Raw genomic sequence first — 27,489 nt, 5'->3', positions numbered from 1 at the left:
GAAAATTGTAGTAAACTGGTGTACTGCTTTGTAAAAAACAAAGTCACCCATGTGACTTAAAAAAATAAAAGCAGACATTAAAAATCCAGTGCCTCGTTCTTGATATTAGAAAACTGAAAGTATATAAAACTCTGGGAACCCTACTCTGCTCTACTTCAATTAATTGAGCTTAGTACACTCACATCAGCTTGTTTACACGTTACGTGGATTCAAACATCTGCCTCAGCGATGTATTTTTTTCCCATGAGGTGTGTGACCTTGAATGTGCCTCTTAGCTGCACAATCAGTGATGCATACTTTGGCACTTCATATGCTTTGGGGTCACTTAACAATTTAAGCATTACTTTTTAAGAGTCATACCGTGTTTCAAGGTGCATTTGCTCATGCTCATTGGTAAGATGATTTCCTTCTGGGTGTTACTGCCTACGGATACCTTGGTAATTTGTGCCTTATTTGTTAATTTTAGCAGGAGCTGCTGTCCATTTTTATTTCAGCAATCTAGTTTGACTGAAGCTGTTTCAGGTTTCATATTTTGACGAAGTAGCACAACAGTGATTAATAATAAACCAGAAGGTGCTTATGATGTTTGGAGGTACTATGGAAGATCACTATGAAATTTCATGCATATAAAACTTTGAAAAATCTGAAAGCCAGTCAGCTCAGGGTTTTTTTGTTTGTTTGTTTCTCACAAAGACACTAAGCATCCTGACTTCAAGGTTGCTCATTTAAAATATGGTAATTAGTTAATGCATATTAATAACATGAGTTTGTATTCACATTTTTCATCGGTCTACGTTAATAAATGTGTTGTGTAAGAGACATTTTACTTAGATACTTGGCTAAACTTCTTTAAGGAAAGTGTAATCCAAAAACAATTGTAGTACATTTTTCACTTCCATCAACATTAAATGGGAAAACTATGTCAGTGTAGTTATTCACACACATGATTTCTCTCTCTCTTTTTTTTTTTTCTTTTGAGGCTACTGTCATTTAATGGCCAGGCTGTACTAAATGATTTTTTACCTACGACAGTTGATTGAAACAAATCGATTTTACCTTTGGAGATTTGCAGGAAATAAATAACTTTGACGTTCTCTACATCACTGTTATTTTTTTTTATTCATCTCATAATTTTGTCTTTATGATATGTACTGGAGGAATTTTTATCCTTTTGCTTAATTTTGATCAAGATACCACTTTGTGATGTAAGCTTCATATCTTTGAACCAATTCCTCACATGGTGAACATTTCATAACATCATCTTTATGTTATGTAGATATGTCTGTTCTGCAATCACTGCCAAGAACCATTTGACTGTTGGACAGAAGCTCTTCAATCTGTGGTTTGGGCTATAGACCTCAACAGCTTCTGCTTTTTTTCTTCCATGTGTAAAATTTAGTTGTGTTGAGCCAAATGGTGAGATGAATTTAAATCAAAGATGAATACATAGTGGATGGCAACCTATAGGCAAAATAACCTGGGGTTATTTTGACTCTCTGAAGGTGGTTTTGATTATTCATCCTTGGCACTAGTCTTTGCCTGCAGCCTGTAATCTTGTTGTAAGATTAATACTGTTCTAGAAGTCTGGTGCACGTTGCTTAAGATTAACTATGGTGCCCTGGGCAGTTAGTTTTAGGGAGTCAGTCAGTACTGTTCATTTACTTTTTCTGAAATGACAAGATGAGAATTTATTTGGGGGCATAAGGTGCTTTTAGGTATAGATCCAAAATTAGAGTCTTTAATATATTGCATCTTGTAAGGGACTGGGAATTATGGTGTTACAAACAAATCTTGTATGCAGTTTTTTATCTTTGTTATTTGCCATAGTTTTTCTAGTTTGTTTCACTCAAAATCATAAGCATTATTTTAGTTTTTCAATATTGTTAGTAATGGCTGCATAACAATCCATCAATAAGACATAGAGTAGACCTCATCATGACTTCTTAGTGACATTTCTGTGTTTTAAAATTATAACTGTTGCTGTACAAAACTTTCATTGCACCTGGAAAAATTTCCTCTTTCACTGTATACTTAAGCTATATTTCACTTATCTCTTGGTGTGTAACTACTCAAAATGTAATGGCTTAAACAAGACCAGTAATTTGCTTATTTCACCAATTGGTAATTTAGGCAAAGCTGGGAAAGACTGAGAAGAAACTTTTTAGAAGGCTCACTCAGATGACTGGCAAGCTGGTGCAAGCCGCTGAACCACAGGGAAGTCCCCAAAGCTGACATTTATTTAACATAGCTAATATAGACCTTTTCAGATTTTGCAGTTGTCCCTGTAATGTTCTTTGATGTGAAACAGAACTTCCAGATACTGAATTGGCAGTCAGGTATCATGTCTCTCTAGTCTGCAGTCATCTGAAACCGTTTTTCAGTACATAGCTAGTGGATATTTTCATGGTTTTGCAGGTATGCACGTGTATGTGTGAGAGTGGTGTCAGTGTGGGAAACAGTTTGTTGTTTTGATCTATGGGCTTCACTGTATAAATTAGAACTGAGAGTTGACTGTGGGGAAATGGGCTTTCTATTGTCAACTGGAAAGGTGAAAACAGGTCCATTACTCAAGGCCACCTTGGTGTTGATTCTGTTTTTCACGACCCAGTTGATGAATTAGTTTGATTATTCAGTTCAGGATCTAGGTGAGACTGGTGGATTCGTTGTTGTTCAGTCGCTCAGTTGTGTCTGACTATTTGCAGCCCCATGGCAGCATACCAGGTTTCCCTGTTCTTCACCATCTTGAGTTTGAGCAAGCTCAAACTCGTGTCCGTTGTCAGTGATGCCATCCAGTCATCTCACCCTCTGTCACCCCCTGTTCCTCTTGCCTTTAATCTTTCCCAGAATGGGGGTCTTTTCCAATGAGTCAGCTCTTTGCCTCAGGTGGCCAAAGTATTGGAGCATCAGCATCAGTCCTCCTCATGAGTATTCAGGGTTGATTTCCTTTAGGATTGACTGGTGTGATCTCCTTGCAGTTTAAGGGACCACCATACCCTGTAGGCATGCCATGTAGGGCCACTCAAGATGGATGGGTCTTGGTGGAGAGTTCTGACAAAATGTGGTCCACTGGAGAAGGGGATGGCAAACTGCTTCAGCATTCTTGCCTTCAGAACCCCATGAACAGTATGAAAAGGCAGAAAGACTGATGCATAGATATAGATATATCTCCACTTTAAAATAGAAGCCTGTACATGGCTGTGTAAGTGCTTCCTGCCCTCCAGTATAGCGCCCAATGTAAAAGCACTTTGGCAAAAAAAAAAAAAAATAATAAAAAAAATTGAGCTGCTTACATCTCCTTGGACACACAATGTCACTCTTAGGAGCTTGCCTCTGCCAAGGACTCTCAGGAACTTAAAGTCCTGCCCTCTGTAACCATCTTTATAACAATCCCATTCCATATTTCTGCCTACTTATATCTATTAACCCTGTGTGCATGTGTATTCCATTTTTTGCATATCCATAGGCTCCCGGAATGATACAGTCTTTTTGTTACAAGAGAACATGACACTAACACTTGTCCACACTTATTCCTCTGTGTTGTGTTAAACCTTTAAGTAAAGCATGTTATAGAAATAGTAGAGTAGGAAATGGCAACCCACTCCAGTATTCTTGCCTGGGAAATCCCATGGACAGAGGAGCCTGATGAACTACAGTCCATGGGGTTGCAGAGTCAGATGTGACTGAGCATGCGTACATCAGATCAGATCAGTTGCTCAGTCATGTCCGACTCTTTGCGACCCCATGAATCGCAGCACGCCAGGCCTCCCTGTCCATCACCAACTCCCGGAGTTCACTGAGACTCACGTCCATCGAGTCAGTGATGCCATCCAGCCATCTCATCCTCTGTTGTCCCCTTCTCCTCCTGCCCCCAATCCCTCCCAGCATAGAAATTGAGGTTTTTTCCTGTGTCCCGTATTGGCTGCTGTTTTCACTTTATGTCTCTAGGACTTCAGTTGTATAGACTAGAGGTGTGATCTTTGTGTGTGAAGGTTTGCTCAAAAGTTCATGCAGACATGCAGTCGTGACTTTGAGTTCTGGTTATTGCCACACTTCCAGTCATGTGATGGGTGGTTAAGAACCAGGCTTGACTGTCTGTCTGACCTGGATTTGAATCCAGTTTTGCTATTTGGGGCAAAGTGCTTAACTTTTTGAGATTTCCTTTTTTAAAACAGAGATAATATTGTTACCTTTTCCAGCTACTTTTCAGGTTTAAATGAGATCATACATTTTAATAACTTGGTATAGAGTATAGCACTAAAAAAGAATTTAAAAACTGACAGGTGATGTTATTTTATTTTCTGTTTGGTTATTATAATCTATTGACTTTCAGAGTTGACTGTTCTATTTATTTGTTTCATGCTTTCTCAAAAAATATTCTCATGTCTCCCACAGGACTTTGTATCTACAATTATCCGTTTACTGGACAGCCCCTCCACTTCCATTAGAGCCAAAGCCTTTCTGGTTCTTTTATATATTTTGATTCATAACCACGAGATGCTGCTGCTCAGCTGCCAAGCAAGGTAAGATTTTCTCTGATTTTGCCAATGACTTCAGTTTGGTGCCTGTTTTATTAGTAGTGTTTCTTGGCCCCTATGTACCTGGTTATTGAAAATTATTTTCCTAGATTTTTCCAAGGGTTTAATTTTTCACTTATCACCTCTGCTTGGAAACACTGATGTCGGCTGGTGGTTAAGTATTAGGAATTTCCTAGGTCTGAGTATAGTGTGTTAAAGGTGGTTCTGGTTTGCATCTTTGTAAGGCATTGTTGATGGGTGGTTTGGTCATAGTTCTCATTAGTATGAGGTTCTGGACCAAGTGGCTGAAAGCCCAGGGGAACCAGTGTACTGCTGCAGAGGAGGAGGCAGGATGGGGATCTGGTGTATGTGGACTGGTCCTCTACTGGGCAGATCTCTCATGGTTACTGAGTCTCACCTCTTCTCTCCCAAAAGAGAAGCGTCTGATGTACCTCAGGTTCCCTCCAGCCTCTGATGCTTTTCAGTTAATGTCTTTGAAACTGTCTGGCCAGTTGTTACATCCCAGAGGAACCTTGAGCACATGGTTTACTGTCTATTTCTTGACCTGGTTTTTTACTTAAGGTAGAATACTGGGAAGAGTCTAGAATTGCTGAGATGGATCTTGATTAGGGATTGGAAAATTTTATCCTGAAAACAGAGAGTACATGTTTTAGGATTTACAAATCAAGAAGCAAAATTGTGAATATTATGTATGTACTTCTATTACAATAGAGAAGACAAATTTTCACAAATTTTTTGTTGACGTAATTAAAAATACATGACTCATGATCTATCCCTGGGATGGATTGGCAGATGCAAACTATGATATATAGAACGGATAAACAAGGTCCTACTCTATAGCACAGACAACTATATTCAGTAACCTGTGATAAACTGCAGTGGAAAGACTATGAAAAATAATGTATGAATCACTTTGCTGTACAGCACAAATTAACACAGTATTGTAAATCAACTACTTAACTCAAGTTAAAGAAAAAATATATACTGCTAATAATTGAGTATATCCTTTTTGTAACATAGGTCTAATAATGGGAAAGATAGAATTCTTTGGGGGAGAAGAGTTAACATTTTGCTTAATTAGGGGTCAAAGTGAGAGTCCTTATTATCAAATCTGATTGCAAATGTTCCTGTTGGTATTGACCCCTAATGCAGCTTTATGTTTCTTATCTTTGAAAATGTCTTTTCACACAGATGGGTTCTACCACATGTCAATCAATATCAGTTCATGGGCACATGACTTTGAATGAGCATATTCATCACTTCGAAGGCATTTGTAGTTTTCTGTTAGATTCTTCCTTATATCTGTCTTTAGCCTGTCATCACATCGCAGGTGAACCACTTCTTGGTGTGGGTCATGCGCAGGATCCTAAGAAATTTCCATTGATTCTGATCTCTCAGGGATCAGCCCTTTGTTGTCTTATGTCCAGTTGAGAACTGATGTCTCATATGTTTTGTCTGTTTGTTAGTGGTTATAGATGAGAGGGTGTGCCCTGATCCTGTGAGCCCATCATGGCTGGAAGCAGCAGCTGCTCTTACCTATCAGTAAAGACCTCATCATTGTCTTTGCTGCCTCTCATCTCTCCTTGTATCTACCATCATTTTCCTCCAGGACAAGTAATATAGTTTCTCAACAGGTGTTCTTCCATCATTTCTTAGACTCATAGTCTGGTCTCTGTGTAGCAGCAAGAGTGTCTGTTACACAGTGTGAATCAGCTTTTGTTTCTTGCCTGTTAGCATTCTCCTCATAGCATCCTGTTGGGCTGAAATAATACCCCAACTCTGACCGTGGGCTGACTTCATTTCATGCCCGCCCGCCTCTCAGCCCTTGTGTTCCGCAGCTCCTCCTTGCGCCCCCTCCAGCCAGCCAGCTGCACAGTTCTTGCTGCTTCCTGCGCACACTTGCTCGTTACACTCCCCTCTGGTGTTCCCTGTGCCCACTGTGCTCTCCCCACAGCCATGTGCTTGGCTGATTTCCTCAGCTCATTCAGCTTTCTGTTCAGTCTAGTGGTTACTGCTTCTGCTGCTAAGTCACTTCAGTCGTGTCCGACTCTGTGCAACCCCATAGACGGCAGCCCACCAGGCTCCCCCATCCCTGGGATTCTCCAGGCAAGAACACTGGAGTGGGTTGCCATTTCCTTCTCCAATGCATCAAAGTGAAAAGTGAAAGTGAAGTCGCTCAGTCGTGTCCGACCCTCAGCGACCCCATGGACTGCAACCTACCAGGCTCCTCCGTCCATGGGATTTTCTAGGCAAGAGTACTGGAGTGGGGTGCCATTGCTTCTGAGAGCCACTCTAATCATCCTATCTCAAATTCCGCTCCTCACCCCAACTCAGAGACTCTCTAACAGGAAAGAACTGTGAGAGCCTGAGTGGGACAGGCTTGGTCCTCCTAGGAAGTGACTGTGATTTCTGTGTCCCTGAGTGAATATTTAGAAACTTTGGCCGTGGTGGACAGATGGTGGCCTGAATGCACACCCTAACCCTGACCCCTACTCTGCCCTCTCTGGAGGGTGAGGCTTAGGCTTGCAGGAGAGGTAAGCGTGAGCCCCATTCTTCCTGTGCTGTGGGCAGAGACATGAACACTCTGTGCTCTAAGCCTGGGGGAATAGCAGACCTCAGGTCTTCTGTTGGGTGCAGAATGAAGGTGCTTTTGGTGTGTGGTTTTTGGGCCAGTAGTCCTGTCCCAGGGGATCCACAGTGGAGCTGCCTTGGGGGCCAGTCTGCCCCTGACTGAGGCTGCAGGGGGGTGATCTCATTTCCCAGCACTTGGAGAGAACACGTCCCCTCCCCACCTGTATCTTTGCCACAACCTGCTCTGATCAGGTGCCGAGCCGGGGGAGGAAGTCTTGAGCAAGCAGAGCTTGATCACAGTCCGCTGACGGAGATGCTGGAAGTAATTGAAGGAGGAAGAACAAGGGCAGGCAGCCCTCATGGAGGCAGAACTAATGGAATAGACAGAATGTTAACAAACAAGGAATGAAAACTCCATGGAGAAGCAGTTTTCTGAAATTCAGCAGAAGAACAAAAAGCAAATGGCCTCTGCTGGGGACAGCATTAGTGCTTTGAAAGGACACATAGACCCACGCAGAGCCAATGACAAAGACGTGGAGATTCATGTGGAGACAGTAGGAAACAACTTTCCTACTGGAGTGTTGGTCCAGGAGACCTCACATGCAGAGCATGGGGAATGCCAGGAGGAGGAAAGGAACAGATGGAGGAGGGTTTCTAATGGAAGCAATCTCAGTAGTCATCTTCTGCTCAAACACGCTCTCTCCTGATGCCGTATTAAACTGAGGGTAAAGGAATCAAAAAGTCACAAAGCTGCAAAGGGAAAGGTGAGTGAGGCAGAGGAATGCTGTCACCTGTCCTGGTGTTTTGGAAGCTGGAAGGGTGAGAGATGAATGTTCACTGAGATCCATTAATGTCTGCAGCGGGAGAAGCTGGGAGGAGACCTGGTCACCGCCTGGCAGAACTCAGGACAGGTTGGGAAAGGCAGGTGTAAAGGTACTTTTGAAGTCAGTGGTGAGAGGGAGGTGAGACTCGACATAGGAAGATTGATGGCAGTTTGCATGCGGACTTGATTGCCAGGCCTGAGCATCCGGGATGCTCTGTTTCTTCTGCTGCACCGGGAGACTTGAGATATATTCTGGATGGTTTGAACTGGTAAGGCTTCAGATGTGGGGTTTGAGACGTATCAGAGGGAGGTGTGGTGCTTTGTGAGACCCTATAATGAGGATCGTAGAACAGCTGCTTACTCTCAAGCATGAGGACATCTGCCTTCTACCCCTCCTTGACCTGCAGTCTGTTGGCAGCCTAATTTCCATGCTCTTGACCAGAGTTTGGAGATTAACCTCAGGGAAGCTGATCCCATCTCCACAGGGGCTGGCCATTTGCCTGTCCGCTACTGTAGCTCAAGAAACCTTGCCCCATATTCCTGTATTGGAGCCCATCCATCGTGAGCCCCACTCCTGCGTGCAGACCTTCCAACAACACTTCAGTGCATCCTCTTAAGATATAAACGGACAACCAAGAATCACCAGATACGTAAGGAAACATGGAACTCAGATGTCAAGACTCGCCAAGAGACAAGAGACGCTCAGCAGAAACAGAGACTTAATTAGAAACAGACAGTTCATGGAAAAAGGAGTGAGGATGACTCCTCAACCTGTGAGTAAATGCTGAATCTTCCTTATTATTAGAGGAAAGCACCTCATACTCCTCGTTACAAGAGAAACTACACTGAGTGTTCTTTCTCACTCAGCACACTGATAGCGTCTGAAGCATGTTCTGTGGGTGAGGCTGTGGGGCAGCTGGCACTGCCCTGTGCTGCTGGTGGGAATGGCAGCATACTGTGACTACTGTGAAGAAGACTTTGTATCTAGAGAAATCCCATGTTTTTACCCTTTGTCCCAGCCATCTCACTTCTCGGATACACTGTCCAAAGATCTGTTATTGGCAAGGACGTGAGATGACACACGCGTGAGGCATCATTTGTTAGCGGTAAACTATATACAGCAGACTAGCTGGAGAATTGTGGTCACCCTTGTGTTAGTTTTTTCTTCCTGCCCTCACATTACAGCAAACTCAGTGGTTTAGGACAACACACATGTATCCATGTGACAGTTCACGTGGGTCGGGAGGTCAGGCTCCTTGTAGCTGGACCCCCTGCTCATGTCTCACAGGGTCGAAGTGCAGTTATTGGTTGGTGCTGCAGTCCTTGTCTGAGGCTGAGGTCTTCTCCAAGAGCACTGATTGTTGGTAGAGTTCATTTCCTTGCAGCTGTAAGACCGAGGTCCCCACTTTGTTGCTGGTTTATGGCTGGGGCTTGCTTTTGGCTTCTAGGGGCCGTCCTTCCTCTCCATTGGCATTTCTCAGCAGAGCCATTTGCTTTTTTCCTGGAAGCAGGTAGTTGCCCTTTTTATACCTTGAATCCCCTCCACCAACTCAAATGTCTTTCCTCACTCTTCTGCCACCAGGAGTAGAAAGCCCCATTTTTAAAGGTTTCAGCTGATTGGGTTGGGCTCATGCAGATAACCTACGTAATGTGAGGATAATCAAATTGGGACTTTATTTTTTAAAATTTTTTATTGAAGTATAGTTGCTTTACAATAATTGTGTTAGTTTCTGCTGTACAGCAAAATGAATCAGCCATACATATACATATATGCCCTCCTTTTTGGATTTCCTTCCCATTTAGATCACCGTAGAGCACTGAGTAGAGTTCCCTATGCTATACAGTAGGCTCTCATTAGTTACCTGTTTTACTCGTAGTGGCGGATATGTGTCAACCCCAGTCTCCCAATTCGTTCCCACTCCTTTCCCCCCTTAGTGTTTATATGTTTGTTCTCTACATCTGTGTCTCTTTCTGCTTTGCAAATAGGTTCACCTCTATTATCTTTCTAGATTTCACATATGCATGCTAATATATGATCCTTGTTTTTCTCTTTCTAACTTGCTTCATTCTGTCTTGCAGTCTCTAAGCTCATCCACGTCTCTGTAAATGAAATAATTTTGTTCCTTTTTAAAGTCCCTCCACTGTTGTACTCAGATTAGTGTTTTGAATAGTCAAGGGGTAGGAATCCTGGGAGAGACGTTTTTAGAATTCTTGTAGCCACAGTACCCATGATGGAGGACTCTGCAGCTGTGAGAATGGACAAGTAGGATCTCTATACATGGCCATGGGCTGATCACCAGGACATATTATCCTGATAGAAGCAAGGTGCAGAAGGGTACTTATTATATACTAACTTCTATGTAAGAACGAGGGAGAAAACAGGAAAGACATATGCACTTATTACTATTTTCAAAAAGAACAGAAGGATAAATTAAGAATGAACAAAATGGCATTTTATATGGAGTGAAAGGCAGCCGGGGACAGGGGTAGGGGTGGCAGCTCTGCTTTACATATAGCTGCTTTATGACTTGGATTTAAGTGTCAGCTGAATGTTTAATGAAAAATAAAATTAAATAAAGCAGTCTCTAAAACTTGAAAAATAATTTGGTAGTGTGTGATATAACTCCAAAGAAGAGATATTGAAGTGTATAAAGAACACTAATCGTTTGGAAGTGCAGTTGATTCTTGAACAACACGGGATTGAGCTTTGCAGGTTTACGTTCGTGCAGGTATTTTCCCAATAAATATAGACGGAACTACAGTCTGTGGTTGGTTGACTCCTCAGATGCGAAACTGTGCGAACATTGAGAGCAGACTGGAGCGTCCACGGATTTTGGCATCAGCAGTGGGTCCTGGAACCAAACTGGTAGCTCCATATGAGACATCTTTCATTTCAGTTGCTGTTCCTCCAGTAGCCATGGATCATTTTTCTCTGCTGTCTTAAAGGCATTTTCTTGTCTTTAGGATTTAAAAAAGTTTAATTGTTATATATCTTTAGTGTGAGTTTCTTTGGGTTTCTCCTGTTTTGAGTTTGTTCCTTTAAGTCTTCTGCTAAATTTGGGTATTTTTCAGGCATTATTTCTTCAGATACTTTTTCAGTCCCATTGTTCCTCTCCTCCCTTTCTGGATCCTGATGATATAAATAGAAGGCATTTTGTTACTGTCTGGTAGGTCCCTGAGACGCTTTCTTTAATAAGCCTCTTTGTATCTGCTTTTCAGATATTGTAAATTCAGTTAATCTGTCCTTAAGTTTACTGATCATGTTTTCTATTACCTGTGCTCTATTCTTGAGCCGGTCCATTGGCTTTTCAGTTTTGGTTATTGTAGTTTTCAAAAGTTCTGTAGCTTACATTGGTTATTTTAAAAACTTTTTTCTCCTGAAATTTTCAGTTTTTTCATTGGTCTTTCAGATCATTTGAAACATTTTCATGATGCCTACTTAGAAATTCTTTTTAGATCCTTCTAGCACCTGGCTCATATTGGTGTTAGCATCTGTTGATGGTGTTTTTTGATTCATGTTGTGATTTGCCTGGTTCTTGCTATGGTTTGTGATTTTTAAGATTATATCCTGGACATTTTGCCTATTACCTTTTGTAATAGAATGTGTCTTCATCTCGCTTGGTGTTAAGTCTTGTCACTGCTGGGGGAGGGATGAAGGTCCTGCTCGCCACTGGGCCCCATTGATAACTAACCTGCCAGGGATATCAGATTGCTGTTTGCTTCTCCTGGCCGTAGAATGGAAGATCAGCTTCTTGCTCAGACATGCTGTCACTGCCCCTGCAGGGAGACTGGAGAGTGGCTTGCTTGGCTGGGCAGGGAATGGAGGGCCCACTGCCTGCTGTCTTATGGGTATTATGCCTAACAGGAGAATCAGGTCACTGTTGCCTGCTTCCACCAGGCAGAGGATGGAAGGTTAGCGCCCCGTTTGGCCTTGCCCACACATCCCAGCTGGGAGGTTGGTATGTGTTCCTTTTTGCTTTGATGCCCAGGTATTACACCAGTGTGCATATGAAATGCAACGTTGAATATAAATGTTTGCAAAAGGGAGGCAGGCTTCAGGTTAGAGAGATGTTAAAATTCTCTGTGATGAGTTCATAGAGAAAATTGTTCTCTCTTCCATACCTGTGCCTTGGAACTCTGTTAGCAGCTGGATGTTTGAGCTAACGGCAATGCTACCCGTCTGCCTGAGAACTGAAACCTCACATCAAGAGCCCATGATAACCTTTGCTACTTTATGTAGATATTTTTTCCTGCTTACCATCATCACCATCAGCCTTTTATGGATTAAATTTCAGTACATTTTCTATGATGTCAGCTCTCAAATCTATCTTGCATGACAGGCAGTGAAATTGAGCTGTCAGGATTAAATAAAAAGGATATGATAGCCCCCAAATGTCCACCTATTTCTCCAAATGGCTTCATACTCATATTGAAAATGATGGGAGATAAAATAGGGTCTTATTTTTCTCTAGAAATGATAACCCTTTTAGGGGATGAAGAGCCTTGTAAGTTCATTGTGTAGTTTGTTATGAGCCTGAAATGTCAGTGCCTCCTGATGGATCAGTTTTTCCTAGACTTTTTCTTCTCCCTTCCCCATAGCATTGCTATTAATATGGTAATCAGTGGGGGGAAAAATCTGCTTTGATCTTAAAAGGAAGATTTAAAAAAATTGTACTCTGTATAATTGGTTAACTGTGTGGGAAAAATTATTTTCTCAGCGTACACCATACAAAAGTCAATTCCAGATGGATTAAAGAATTATATATGAGAAAGAAACTCTAAACAGCTGGAAGAAAATATGTTTAAATATGGGCAAGGAAAGCTTTTCTGAGCAGAAAAGCAATGAAATAAACCATAAAAGGAAATAATGATAGTTTGGCTATATATAGTTTAGAAACTTTTATATGCCCCACAAATCAGAAGTAAAATTTCATGCTAAGAAATTCTGTAAAGTTTTGCATTGTATGTAATAGAGTTAATCTATGTAAAGAGATTCATAAAGATAGTCTCAAGAGTAATCAGAGAAGTACAAATTAAAATGATAAATACTTTTTCTATCCATTATAATGTCAAATTAAGGAAAAAAACACCGACCACTCTCTTATATCCTAAGTACAGTTAGAGGGGCAACCTTTGACTGGTTGGTGAGATTACCTTTTTGAGGGCATCTGAGCACGATGACAAGTGTATATCATGAATCCTGATGATTCAGAAGTTCCATCGTTATAAACAAACTTCAATCACAGAATTGTACTTTTGTCAAGTACTTGAAGGATATGACCCAGGTTTTGTTGGTTGCTTAGCATTTCCTTAACTTTAGCTATTAGATACAGAAGTATCTGTGCTTCCCAAGCAGTGCTAGTGGTAGAGAATCCACCTGCCAATGCAGGAAGAGATGGAGATGTGAATTTGATCCTTGGGTTAGGAAGATCACCTGGAGAAGGAAATGGTGACCCACACCAGTATTCTTGCCTTGGGAAATCCCGTGGACAGAGGAGCTTGGGGGCTATGGTCCGTGGAGGCTCAAAGAGTCGGACATGACTGAGCGACTGTGCATGTGGAAATCCTGCAGGCTCTTCAGAGACTCTCCAAGGTCCTTGTTGACCCTGTCCACACTGTTTGGCAGCAACGTAATATTTCTTTGGTGATTGTGATCACTCACTCTTCATCAGTAGAGTGATCCTCTCCATCCCCCAGATGGAATTATTTTGTCCTCTGGTGGAAACCATTCTTGCTTGGAACCTTTCCAGCAGAGCTCAGGGTCATGGAAACTGTAGGTAAAAAAGCAGTGAGTGGGCTGTTAGGCATAACAGTGAGAGGTAGTTGCTCCCACTTCTGCCTCTCAGTTACCACCAGACCTGCGTGTTTTGATGACGGGGAATGCTAAAGCCTATGTTTTGTTTGCTGATTCAAAACATTACACCTCATTGTTATAAGGCCCGGTGTTGTGTTGTTTCCCAGCTGGTAGCACCACGGAGCTTGCAGTTGGCCATTCTTCCTCTCAGTTACGCCAGATGTCTCTGGGTGATGGGCTACTTGCTGAATAGTGAATTCAGTGGACCTGAGCATATTACCACACTTCTTTTGCTGTTAATAAGTTTCTTGATCAGATAGAGTGTTACTTTGATTATCATGATGATAAAGAAGGCATTTCTTTGTCTGTACTTAAAAGAGAGTTTACTGCCCCTTTCATGCAACAGTCTGTTGCTAGCTGACTGGCAGGTCTCCCCAGGTTATGGGCTAGACTGGGAGCACAGTGTTGATTTCTCATGTTGGCTGGATGGGCAGGATCTCGGTCATAATTGAAGAGGAGCATTCTTTTTGCTGAGCGCATACATATCCTCTAATACTGCCACCAAGGCCCCTCTGGATGAGGGCCCATGAGCAAGCCCTGGGGTGACTGGAGAAATTGTGTTGACTGACATTTGCAGAATGTGTCATCTTCTCTATCTGAGTGTAGAGAGGCTTCTGTAAAGTAGTTGTCCTTTAGTGGGCATCCACGTGGTACACAAATGTCATCATGCTTTGTGCCCATTCTGAGATGTCCACTCACATAGACCTTTCCCGGAACTTCTGGTCACCAGTTTTTAACTCTTTTTTTTTTTTTCATAGTCCCTGGCCATTAATAGAAGATTCAGTCCAGGTTCGATGCACGATACTGGATGCTTGGGGCTGATGCACTGGGACGACCCAGAGGGATGGAATGGGGAGGGAGGAGGGAGGAGGGTTCAGGATGGGGAACACATGTATACCTGTGGTGGATTCATTTTGATATTTGGCAAAACTAATACAATTATGTAAAGTTTAAAAATAAAATAAAATTAAAAAAAAAAAATAGAAGATTCAAGCTGATAGCCAGTGCCCACGAATCAGCAGGCATCAGTACCTTTAGCCATGTCTCAGTTTGAACATTAAGTAAAACAAAATGTGTTGGGTTTCCTTTTCAGGGACTCATCTGATTCCTTTTGTCATGCTGGCAGCAGTCTACTTTGATTTGCTGCCAGCGTATTGTAGTGAACCATTCACTAACCAGGCTCAGTGATTTTCTTGTTGGGTCAACTGCTTATAAATAATTCTTTATCAGGATCGAGAGAGGAGAGACAGTGCTAGAGAGACTGTGTCAAAGGACTCTGCACCACCTGCTCATTCAGCTTAGTAGTTCTTACTGGGCCTGTTCAAGCTTCGCTCTTATACTTATCAGTGCACTTGATGATGGGTTGCTGCTGTGTGTGCCCAGCCGTGGTGGCTTGGTGTGTCAGGTTAATGATACAGTTACTGATGGGTTACTCATATCATGTGATCATTTGATGTCACTCGTCATGTTCATCCTCTATCAGGGGCTGTTTCTCAAAAGAACAGTGATCTGCAGAATATGACTTAACTCTAAAACTTGGCAGCTAAAACTGTTAGCTGCTCTAACAAAATATCAAAGATTGGTGGCTTATAAAGGGGCTTCCTTGGTGGCTCAGGTGGGTGGCTTATAAATGACATGTATATTTCTCATAGTTCTGGAGGCTGGAAGTATGAGATCAGGATGCCGTTGTGGATTGGATGAAGGCTGTCCTCTAGGTTGCAGGCTTATCCTTGTGTCCACACATGGAGAAAGGGACTAGGGCCCTCTGAGGGCTCTCTTTTATAAAGGCAATGATTCCTTCATGAGCACTCTACCCCCATGACCTAATCACCCCCTAACATCATAACATTGGGTGTTAGGATTCTAGTTAAATTTGGGGATGAACACAAACCTTCAGACGATAGCAACCCAAAGACCTGTGTTGTGATTCATTTATTGGTGTTTTCCTGGGGTCCCATGTAAATATCACATAAATATTCCTACAAGATAACCCACAAGATACTGAGAGTAGCAGTAGATGTACTGGGTTATATGGCCCATGTGGCAGAACTGCTTACACTGCAGATGGGAATTGCAGCAGAGCCTTCCTTCATTCCAGCTCCATTAACAACTAGTGGGTATATGGGTCTCTCAGAAAATGAGTCAGAGGGACACAGTCTAATGTGGTGTACATTGCCGCCTAGGTTCACAAAGCCCACCTTTTGGTCATAATCAGTAGAAGATGCAATAACTTGTCTTTGCTCTGGAGGGATAGCTCAACATATTCTAGATTGTTGAGCCCTAGAAACTTCACTGGGGCCTAGTAGACAATGGATTTTTATGGAGTTTATCTGTCTCTTAAATGTCTTACTAAGCCAACTGAAGCTCCTCAGGTCCAATAGCCTAATGTCTCACGTCATCCAAGTGCTAGTGTACAAGTACAAGTGTGGTGTTGGTGGGACATCAAGACAATGCAGATCTTTGCTGACTGATAACCAAGAGCCGGATTGTTGGCAGAGCTCAAAGGCAAGGCCCTGAACATTTGCTGTTTGCCGTGATGAGTAAAAAGCAAGCATGTGCTGGTGGTTCTTCCATATTTACATGTAGGAAAAAACCTTTGCCAGGTCAACAGCAGCGGTAAGACCCCAGGGCAGTGCCACTTTGCCGCGGGAGAGGCACCAAGCTGGAAGCACCGCCGGAGGTGCAGTCACAGCCCATCGCAGTCGTTTTTCCCAAATTCTACACAAGCCAAATAGACAAATGGGCGTATAGTAGGTTTTTATCATCCCTGCGCCTCTCAGTTTTTTTTTTTTTCGATGTTGCTATAAATTTCTGTGATTTGGTTTTCTATGGATATGAGTTAATATCTTTTTAGAGAGGGGGCATGTCAGGAACTGCTGTTTGCCCCCCCCCCCTTTTTTTTTAATCATAATGACCCTTGGTGCAGAGATCATGTAGCCAGTGTGTGGATTCTGCTGATTATTAAGTATGTCTATTCCTAAATGTCTATTACATTTTGAAACTGAAGAAATAAACATAGAATACATCTGTACATATGGTGTGTCCATGTAATTTAAATTTAGATCAAAACTATCACCTGAGCATCATAATCCAAGAGGCAACAGCTTTAATTACAAAGAAAAGTATTGGATGATGAGCTTGCTGAAGATCCCTTATTTTTTTTAATATATATATTTTATTGAAGTATAGTTGACTTACAGTGTTACAGGTGTGCAGCAAGGTGATTCAGTTCTACATATAAATGTATATTATTTTTGAAATTATTTTCCATTATAGGTTATTACAAGATGTTGACTGTAGTTCCCTGTGCTATTCCTTTGTTGCTTATTGCATATCTTTTTAATAATTATAAATCTAGCATTTTATTCATATTAAGTCAAACAAGTGGAATCAAAACATCATAAATTTTTTAGTTAGGCAAAAATTCGTAAGTTTTCTAAAAGGATCCCTTATTTATTTATTGAAGTATAGCTGATTTACAATGTTTCAGGTGTACAACAAGTAATTCAGGGATATCTATCTATCTATCTATCCATCCATCCCTGATTGGGGATTGGGGGCAGGAGAAGGGGATGACAGAGGATGAGATGGCTGGATGGCATCACTGACTCGAGGGACGTGAGTCTGAGTGAACTCCGGGAATTGGTGATGGACAGGGAGGCCTGGCGTGCTGAGATTCATGGGGTCGCAAAGAGTCTGACATGACTGAGCGACTGAACTGAACTGATATATACACACATACGCATATGTCTTTTTTTCAGACTCTTTTCCATTATAGGTTTTTATAAGATATTGAATATACTCATGTGCTATATAGTAGGTCCTTATTGTTTATTTCATACATAGTAATCTGTATCTATTAATTTTAAATTCCAAATTTTTCCTCCCCCCAAAATTCCATATTTAAAATACACATTTTCTCTGAAGGGAGAAAAGTTAGTTATAAAAAATGTGCAGTAGATAGATACCAATGGGTTTAGATTGAAGTGAAGCGAGGAAAAGTGTGGTGTTTTGATTTTCTGGAATAGTATATGGTCTCAACAAGGAGCCATTTGAGAGGTGGTCCAAGGCGAATCCAAATGGGATGGATTAGCCACAGTTTGCATCGTGTGCAGCATCCAATGGCACGTGGGAAGGTCTGCAGCAGAAGTCGACAGTGGAATGATCCGTTGGTGGGCACAGTGAGTCCAGTAGGACCAGAACGGGAGGGAGGGGTTTCAGGGAGTAGGAGTGGGGGTGGGGCAGGGCTGATGGCATCCTGGAGGATCCCGGACTAAGTTAAAGGAGCATGACTTCTTTGTTTAAAAAATCCATGTGATTGATTTCTCACAATGTGGATGTGCCATTCTCTCTGAAAAAGACTACTGGAGTCTTATCTCTTATTCACACCATTTCCAGGCAGTTCTTGTCTCTCAAGTTCCTTTCTGTTTCTCCTCTTCACCGGCACACTCATAACTGCTAATGGCCTATCTGGCTTCCTTCCTCTCTCATCATTTGTCTGTGCCATACCAGATTCATGTTCTTCAAATGCCACTTTCATCAAGTCATTCCTTTGCTTTAAAAGTTTTCCTACCTGCAGTCTTCCTGGGATCCCTCTCCTTGTAGTCACCATGGTCTTTGTGCTGGGTGTGCTGGTCCTAGTTTCTTCAAAAACTGTCCTTAGGTGTGAGGAACTCGCCTCCTCTTATCAGTTCCAGTGCCTAAACATGTGTCCCTGCCGTTTGGAGCTGAGGGTGCTGCTGGGGTTCTCCTTGCTTCCCGGGCAGGTTTCTCCTTCATGTGCGCTTGCCTCTCTCCCCTTCCATCTGCACCGTCATCTTGACAAAATTCTTGGAAGGTTCTAGCTGTGAATGGTACAGCTTCCTCTTTTTAGGGATAATGTGGATTTCCTAAGGGGATGTGGAAAAAAGAGAAGTAAAATGCTTGGGTTCAGCTGGCCAACTTGAACCAGAATCTTCCTTTGTAGTGAAAGGGCTCATGGTAGGAGTTAACATGCATTCCTTGCTTTCTTCCCACCTCAGTCTCTTCTTCGTTGGTTCTCCCTCTTCTGCATCTTCCTGGGCCCTCTTTGTTTCTCTTTCACCACTGTCCTAGGGTGATTTCATCCAATCCAGTGGCTTCAAATAGGTTGGTGTGCATCTGTATGACCTCTCCAAACTCCAGGTTTGTATCATCTTTACATATTCAGTGGCATGCCCAAGAGGAATCTTAAAGTTGCCCAAAGGAACCCAATCTGCTTCCTATGTCTATCTCCACTCCTAGGCTTCCCCATCTCAATAACACTTGGATTATTGTTCAGTTTGTCGATCTTTTCAGCTTGATACCCTTGTAGACCACTAAGAAATAACATTTGCAGTTTGGTTGTAGAGAAATTGTAAAGTGTTTATGGATACTAGACTCAAATGTCTCTACATTTTTTTTCCTTCATAGAATGTGAGTTCTTTTAGTAGCTAATGTTCCCTTGTCCGTGAAGTCAATTTATTCTCCAATAGCTTGTGTAAACACATCCTGTAATGGGAAGGCATTGGAGAGGGCATGAAGAAATGGAGCATAATTCTAGAGTGAGTTTTATATTGTTATGGATCCCATCAGTCTTTTATTTCTCCAGTAGAGGTAATGGATATTTTCTTATGTTTTAACAGTCTGTGCTAGTGGCTGAAAGTGAGTAGTTTTTGCTTTAAAGAAATGGCATATCATACTACATTAATTAAGTAGCACAGTATTAAATTTTGTAATAATTTAGATTTTAGAAAAAATTGACTCCTTAGGAACAAGTATAAATTTACTTTTTCTACTCTATAAATTTTGATGGAAGTTCTTTTGCATTCTTTGATGTCCAAAAGATAAACATTTCCATTTTCTCTGCCCTCTGTTTCTGTTATTTATTTGGAGGATTTATTTATTTGGATCCCTGTTACTTATTTGGAGGATTTCCTGGAACAGGGAAAGAAGCCCACTTTTGAATCATCATCATCTCTGGTTGGATTAAGGTGATCCGGTTTACATGTAAATCCAGTCTGGAGGAGTTTAACCCTTGGTCTCAAAGTAATCCTTGCACTTCTCACAGACTGTATATATACAGAAAGCAATTGATCCTACAAGAGGATAAGATGATATGATACAAAAAACAAGCGAGATAAATTACAATATCCACAGAGGTTACAGAGAATGGAATTAATCACAAAGTTACCTTAGCTATGATCAGTGTATTTAGGAATTTGGAAAATGGAGAATTTCAGTAGAGAACTAGAACTATAAAAACAGAGTGGGTATTCTATAACTGAAATGCAGAACTTGTAGGATTGGATTAACTGCATGTTAGACAGAGCTGAATAATTAATATACTGTTATAGTAATAGCAGTATTAATAATAGTAATAACAGTATTAATAACATAATTAATATACGGTTCTAAATTCATCTGGGACCAATGAGGAGAGACAGAAGGATGGAAAATATGGAGAAGAGCAGAAGAGACACAGGAGAAAACAGTGAGGAAGTGATAGTTTTTACACCAAGTGGAAAATGGGTCATTTTGATATCAGTATAAGGAAAAAAAGCTCTAAATTACTCTGTGCATAGAAGTTAATTCATGTTGATTTAATTCATGTAAAAAGAGAAAACAAGTTTGCAGTAGCTAACATATGAAAATTTCTTTATTACCTTGGAATAGACCAGGATTTTTTTTTTAAAAGCAGGATACAAGAGCACTGTCATAAAATATTGATAAATTGGATTACCTTAAAATTAAGATCTTCAGTTGACCACAAGGGATCACTGAGAAAGTAACAAGTCCATAGTGTAGAGGAAAGTATTTGCTACACATATAATTGATGTGAGCACTTACCTAAAATGTATAAAGCACCGAAGAGCAGATAATACAAGAGAAAAATGAGCATAGACTTGAACAGGAACTTTACAAAACTGCTTATCTACAAATGGCCAATTAACACATGAAAAAATTGTGGCAAGAATGTAGAGCAATTGGAATTCTTATACGTACCTGTTGCAGTGTAAATTGACTTCATCACTTTGGAAAACTGAACATCAGCAGTGCCTATTAATCTGAAGCCAGGCATACTTTATGATCCAGCAGTCTCACTTCCAAGTATATATCCAACAGAAATGTTTCCATGGATCCAGCCTAAGTTATGCTTGGTAGTATGCGTGAGTTGAAACAGCTTCAATGTCCATCAACACTGAAATGAATAAATTGTGGTATATTTACACCCTCGAATACTACTCAACATTGGGCATTTTTGACATGAACTTGAGCATCAGTATCTCTAGGATGTTTCTATTGAGCCAGTTAGTTTCACCAAAGAGCATTTCTGCTGTCAGCCTGGGACACAGGGACCTGGCTGCCTGGGTGTGGGGAGCCCCCTGGGGAAGGGGGCTAGAAGTCCTTGTATTTGTTCAGAAATTCACCTAGACTCCCAGTTTTGTTTGTTGGCCCCTTCTTTGACTTGGTTTGCTTTCTCTTAGTCTACAGCCTTTCTGCTTTAGTTTCTATAGAGAATAAATCTTCAAACTTCTGCCTGTGTACAACTCTGATAGCCATCACTTAGATTCATTGGGTAGAAAAGCTAATTTACAAATGAAACTGCTTTTTAGGTAGACTTTGCCAAAAATTTGTGCTTTTGCTCCTTTTCTTCCACCCTTAGTTTTAGAAGTACCTTTTCAATGCATAGTACCAGGATAAGTGTGTCTGCCTGGAAAAGCAATGGGAATAGATTCCTTTTAAAATCCTTATGATAAAGCAGTTTCCAGTGGATTGAAAACTTCATTGTGAAAGACAAAAGGAGAAGAAAGAAGAAGAGGGACAGTTCTAGACCATATAAATAATGCCTTCAAATTGATAACAAAAGACTAGTAACCTATGGGTGAATCAGCAGAAGATCTGAACAGGTATTGCGCAAATGAGAAAATATGAACAACAGAGAAATATCAGAATATGCCTACCATAATAATTATTAAAGTTTGTATTAACACCACAAGATCACTTCAGTTCAGTCAGTCATGTCCGACTCTTTGTGACCCCATGAACCGCAGCTTTCCAGGCCTCCCTGTCCATCACCAACTCTTGGAGTTTACCCAAACTCATGTCCATTGAGTCGGTGATGCCATCCAACCATCTCATCCTCTGTTGTCCCCTTCTCCTCCTGCCTTCAATCTTTCCCAACATCAGGGTCTTTTCAAATGAGTCAGCTCTTTGCATCAGGTGGCCAAAATATGGAGTTTCAGCTTCAACTTCAGTCCTTCCAATGAAATCAGGACTGATTTCCTTTAGGATGGACTGGTTAGATCTCCTTGCAGTCCAAGGGACTCGCAAGAGTCTTCTCCAACACCACAGTTCAAAGGCATCAGTTCTTCTGCACTCAGCTTTCTTTATAGTCCAACTCTCAGGTCCATACATGACTACTAGAAAAACCACGGCCTTGATTAGACGGACCTTTGTTGGTAAAGTAATGTCTCTGCTTTTTAATATGCTGTCTAGGTTGGTCAGAACTTTCCTTCCAAGGAGTAAGCGTCTTTTAATTTCATGGCTGCCATCACCATCTGCAGTGATTTTGGAGCCCAGAAAAATAAGTCAGCCACTATTTCCACTGTTTCCCCATATATTTGCCATGAAGTGATGGGACTGGATGCCATGATCTTAGTTTTATGAATGTTGAGTTTTAAGCCAGCCTTTTTACTCCTCTTTCACTTTCATCAAGAGGCTCTTTAGTTCCTCTTCACTTTCTGCAAGGGTGGTGTCATCTGCATATCTGAGGCTATTGATATTTCTCCCTGCAATCTTGATTCCAGCTTGTACTTCCTCCAGCCCAGCATTTCTCATGATGTACTCTGCATATAAGTTAAATAAGCAAGGTGACAATATATAGCCTTGACATACTCCTTTTCCTATTTGGAACCAGTCTGTTGTTCCATGTCCAGTTCTAACTGTTGCTTCCTGACCTGCATACAGGTTTCTCAAGAGGCAGGTCAGGTGGTCTGGTATTCCCATCTTTTTCAGAATTTTCCACAGTTTCTTGTGATCCACACAGTCAAGGCTTTGGCATAGTCAATAAAGCAGAAGTAGATGTTTTTCTGGAAGTCTCTTGCTTTTTCGATGATCCAGTGAATGTGGCAATTTGATCTCTGGTTCCTCTGCCTTTTCTAAAACCAGCTTGAACATCTGGAAGTTCATGGTTCACATGTTGCTGAAGCCTGGCTTGGAGAATTTTGAGTATTACTTTACTAGCATGTGAGATGAGTGCAATTGTGTGGTAGTTTGAGCATTCTTTGGCATTGCCTTTCTTTGGGATTGGAATGAAAACTGACCTTTCCATTCCTGTGGCCACTACTGAGTTTCCAAATTTGCTGACATATTGAGTGCAGCACTTTCATAGCATCATCTTTTAGGATTTGAAATAGCTCAACTGGAATTCCATCACCTCCACTGGCTTTGTGCATAGAGATCCTTTCTAACGCCCACTTGGCTTCACATTCCAGGATGTCTGGCTCTAGGTGAGTGATCACACCATCATGATTATCTGGAGAGGTATGACAGAATGTAGTCCACTGGAGAAGGGAATGGCAAACCACTTCAGTATGCTTGCCTTGAGAACCCCATGAACAGGATGAAAAGGCAAAAAGATAGGACACTGAAAGATGAACTGCCCAGGTCGGTAGGTGCCCAATATGCTACTGGAGATCAGTGGAGAAATAACTCTAGAAAGAATGAAGGGATGGAGCCAAAGCAAAAACAACACCCAGTTGTGGATATGACTGGTGGTAGAAGCAAGGTCCGATGCTGTAAAGATCAGTATTGCATAGGAACCTGGAATGTTAGGTGCATGAATCGAGGCAAATTGGAAGTGGTCAAATAGGAGATGGCAAGAGTGAACATTGACATTCTAGGAATCAGCAAACTAAGATGGACTGGAATGGGTGAATTTAACTTGGATGACCATTATATCTACTACTGTGGGCAGGAATCCCTTAGAAGAAATGGAGTAGCCATCCTAGTCAACAAAAGCGACCAAAATGCAGTACTTGGATGCAATCTCAAAAACGACAGAATGATCTCTGTTCGTTTCCAAGGCAAACCATTCAATATCACAGTAATCCAAGTCTATGCCCTGACCAGTAATGCTGAAGAAGCTGAAGGTGAACAGTTCTATGAAGACCTACAAGACCTTTTAGAACTAACACCCAAAAAAGATGTCCTTTTCATTATAGGGGACTGGAATGCAAAAGTAGGAAGTCAAGAAACACCTGGAGTAACAGGCAAATTTGGCCTTGGAGTACAGAATGAAGTAGGGCAAAGGCTAATAGAGTTTTGCCAAGAGAACACCACAAGATGGAAATGAGCAAAAATTTGATACTACTAAATACTGGTGAGGTGTAACTCAGGGGGAACTTGTACGCCACTGGGACAACCATTTTGGGAAACCATTTGGCAATGCTGTGAAGTGAAACATTTGAGGTTCCATTTCTTTGTTTTATTTTTTTAAAACTGAACTATAGTTGATTTACAATATTATGTTGGTTTCATGTGTACAGCAAAGTGACTTGATTATATATATAGGTATATATATATCTATGTTTTCTAATTCTTTTCCATTATAGATTGTTGTAAGATACTGAATTATGTTTCCTTCTTGTGCTATATGGTAAAATCCTTGTTGTCTATCTATTTTTTATATAGTAGTGTGTATACCCCACTCCAGTACTCTTGCCTGGAAAATCCCACGGATGGAGGAGCCTGGTAGGCTGCAGTCCAGGGGGTCGTGAAGAGTCGGATATGACTGAGTGACTTCACTTTCACTTTTCACTTTCATGCATTGGAGAAGGAAATGGCAACCCACTCCAGTGTTCTTGCCTGGAAAATCCCAGGGACGGTGGAGCCTGATGGGCTGCTGTCTATGGGGTCGCACAGAGTCCGACACGACTGAAGCGACTTAGCAGCAGCAGCAGTAGTGTGTATCTGTTAATCCTTTACTCCCAATTTATCCCTTCCTACCCTTCTGCCTTTGGTAACTGTAAGTTTATTTTGTAAATAAGTTCATGTGTACTTCTTTTTAGATTCCATATATAAGTGATACTGTATTTGTCTCTCTTTGTGTGACCTTGTGAGTTAGAGAATAGGATGAACAGCAGAGGTGGCCTTCCGTGGGAATGTTCTCTTAAGATCTGTTCACTCCAGAAAACAGTGTCTTCATTTTGGTGGTGGTCTAATAATTCATAGAAGCAACTATTATTAGTAATAAAAGCAGCTACCATTTCTTGAGTATGTATCTTGTGTTAGACCCCAGACGATTTTCTCATTCAGTCTTCACAGCAGTCCTGCAAGGTAGGAATTGTTATCCCATTTATAATGAGAAAACTGAAGGTATAAAGAGCTTCAGAAATTTGTTCAAGATCATGCTGTTAGAAGGTGGTAGGGCTGGGAGTTAGAGCCAGATTTATTGAAATCTTTGTCAGTATTGTCAAGTTGAAAGAGTGACCCTACTGAAAGAAAGGAAAAACATAATTTAGAAATCATAATGAGCCACAGGTCGTAATAAAGTTGTGGGATACTCCTGTGATGTTGCCGTTGATTTACCGCTTGTTTAAAGTCACTGTGACTTGGCATAGTGAGAAAATGGAGGTCTATAGATCTTACGAAAAGGAGGTAATATTTTTGCGAAGACTCACCATTTATCATCTGGTAGGGTATGTTGTGTAATTGAGTGTTACATCACCTAAAGTTTTTTTTTTTTTTTTTTAATTGGCTGTGTAGAGCAATGATACTACTTCATGTTTTCAAAACACTTAAGTTTTGAATAGATGACTCCTACTCATTGTTCATAAACCAGAAAAATTCAAAAAGTAAGAAGGTTGTCATGTATGGATGTGAGAGTTGGACCATAAAGAAGGCTGAGTGCCAGAAGACTGATGCTTTTGAACTGTGGTGTTGGAAAAGCTTCTTGAGAGTCCCTTGGACTGCAAGGAGATCAAACCAGTCAATCCTAAAGGAAGTGAGTCCTGAATATTCATTGAAAGGACTGATGATGAAGCTGAAGCTCCAGTACTTTGACCATTTGATGCAAAGAGCTGACTCATTAGAAAAGTAATGGGAGTGAGAGCAGATTGTGGTGGGTGGAAGAAGTTAAGAGGAGCAAAGGAGATATTGGATATAGATTGATTTCTTAAGAGGTTTGACTGAGGAAGGGAGGAGAGAGGCAATGGGGCAGTTGCTAGAAGGACAGGAAAAGCATTTTGTTAAATGGGAGAGAGTGAGTATACAAAATGGAAAAGAAGGAATTGGCTATTTCAAGATTCTGAGAAAAGGGAAGGGAATGTGATCCAGACAGAATTGCAAGGAAAGAGAGGTCAGTGGTTGTGATGAGAGGAAAGGAGGCCAGGATAGGATACACACTAAGTTTAGATTTAGGAAGAATTTCTTCATGATGCTTTCTGTTTTCTCTGTATAGTAGGAGGCAGAATCACTCACTGAGAATCTCATAAGAGGATGGAAATTACAGGGTTTAAAGAGAAGAAAATTTTGGAGATAGGGTCGGTGCTGGTGCTGTTTTGTGCCCTTGAATATTGGTGTCACCCTTTTACAGTGGAGTGACTCTGCTCCATGTGTGACTTCAGCAGCCTCTCTGCAGATGTACAGGAAGCGTAGATCACTAGATTCATCTGGAACATTTGACTCTGTGGATGTGGGGAAAAAAAAAAGAGTGTAAGGAAATGATAGATGGTGGGATGCAATCGAAGCAGGAAGGAAGTGAGGAAAGTGAGTGAGTGAGTGTGTGAAGTCGCTCAGTCGTGTCCGACTCTTTGCGACCCCGTGGACTGTAGCCCCCTAGGCTCCTCTGTCCATGGGATTCTCCAGGCAAGAATACTGGAGTGGGTTGCCATTTCCTTCTCCAAGTGAGGAAAAGGGAGTGCTTTTTGGGAGATGTCATGGATTGGAAGACGATGTCATGGATTTTGAAAGATGATGTCATGGGTTGGGAGGCGATATCATGGGTTGGGAGGCAATGTCATGGATTCAATCAGTGGAAGTTCCTTGGAGGCTGAGGAACTGTCACAGTGTAAGAGTGTGCAAGCAGGAATAAGAGCAGATTATAGTCAGTATAGTCAGAGGGCATATTTGAAATACTTAGCTTGGAGGGGCTACAGTTAAATGCTGGAATCTTCAATGTTGGATAAAGCTTTTCAGCAGATGGTGAGACTGGGCAGGAGATACCAGGCAATGCATCTTGGGGAACCAAAGAGGAAGATGGTGTTTTCTGGTCCTGCTCCTTAGTTGGGCTGATGGAGTAGGTGTCAGCTGAGCAAGAGGTTCCTGGAGTGGCTGCTATTCGCTTGGAAGCTCCAGGCCACAGCGATAGTGTGTCCTGCTGTGGATTCCCGGGAGCTCCAGGCTGACTGGCTCCCCAGGCTGATCTCATTCATTTTATCACATCTTCTATCACATCCCATTTTATGGGAAGCTTTTGGATTCCACTTACCATGAAATAATTAGGATCTCATTTCTTTGGTTTACTTATCATCATGGGGCTCTGTGCTGTCTGTTTTTTAAGACCTAGTGATATATTTCTATGGATTCATCAGGATTTACTCTATATTTTGAGCAGTGTCTTCTATTTGTTAGAGTGTGACTAGGGCTTTAATCAGCAACTGAAACAGAGATGCCAACTGGCTTATATGGATCTTAAACTTTTGATT

The 27,489-nt window shown here is 41.4% G+C and overlaps 1 protein-coding gene across 10 annotated transcripts in view; it reads left to right on the top strand.

Annotated features, from left to right (window-relative positions):
* Nucleotides 1-27,489, top strand: part of ULK4 (unc-51 like kinase 4) — a 505,777-nt gene that overhangs the window by 117,481 nt on the left and 360,807 nt on the right. For all 10 annotated transcript variants that reach the window (XM_045163883.1, XM_045163885.1, XM_045163880.1 and 7 more), the window contains one exon: nt 4,393-4,520. In XM_045163883.1, the coding sequence (XP_045019818.1) occupies nt 4,393-4,520 (128 nt within the window). The remainder of the gene's footprint in view (nt 1-4,392; nt 4,521-27,489) is intronic.

This window comes from Bubalus bubalis, chromosome 21 (assembly GCF_019923935.1).
Source record: "Bubalus bubalis isolate 160015118507 breed Murrah chromosome 21, NDDB_SH_1, whole genome shotgun sequence".
Lineage (NCBI taxonomy): Eukaryota > Metazoa > Chordata > Mammalia > Artiodactyla > Bovidae > Bubalus > Bubalus bubalis.
Note: the sequence above shows the minus strand (reverse complement) of the source record. Positions and strands in the feature narration are given on the sequence as shown.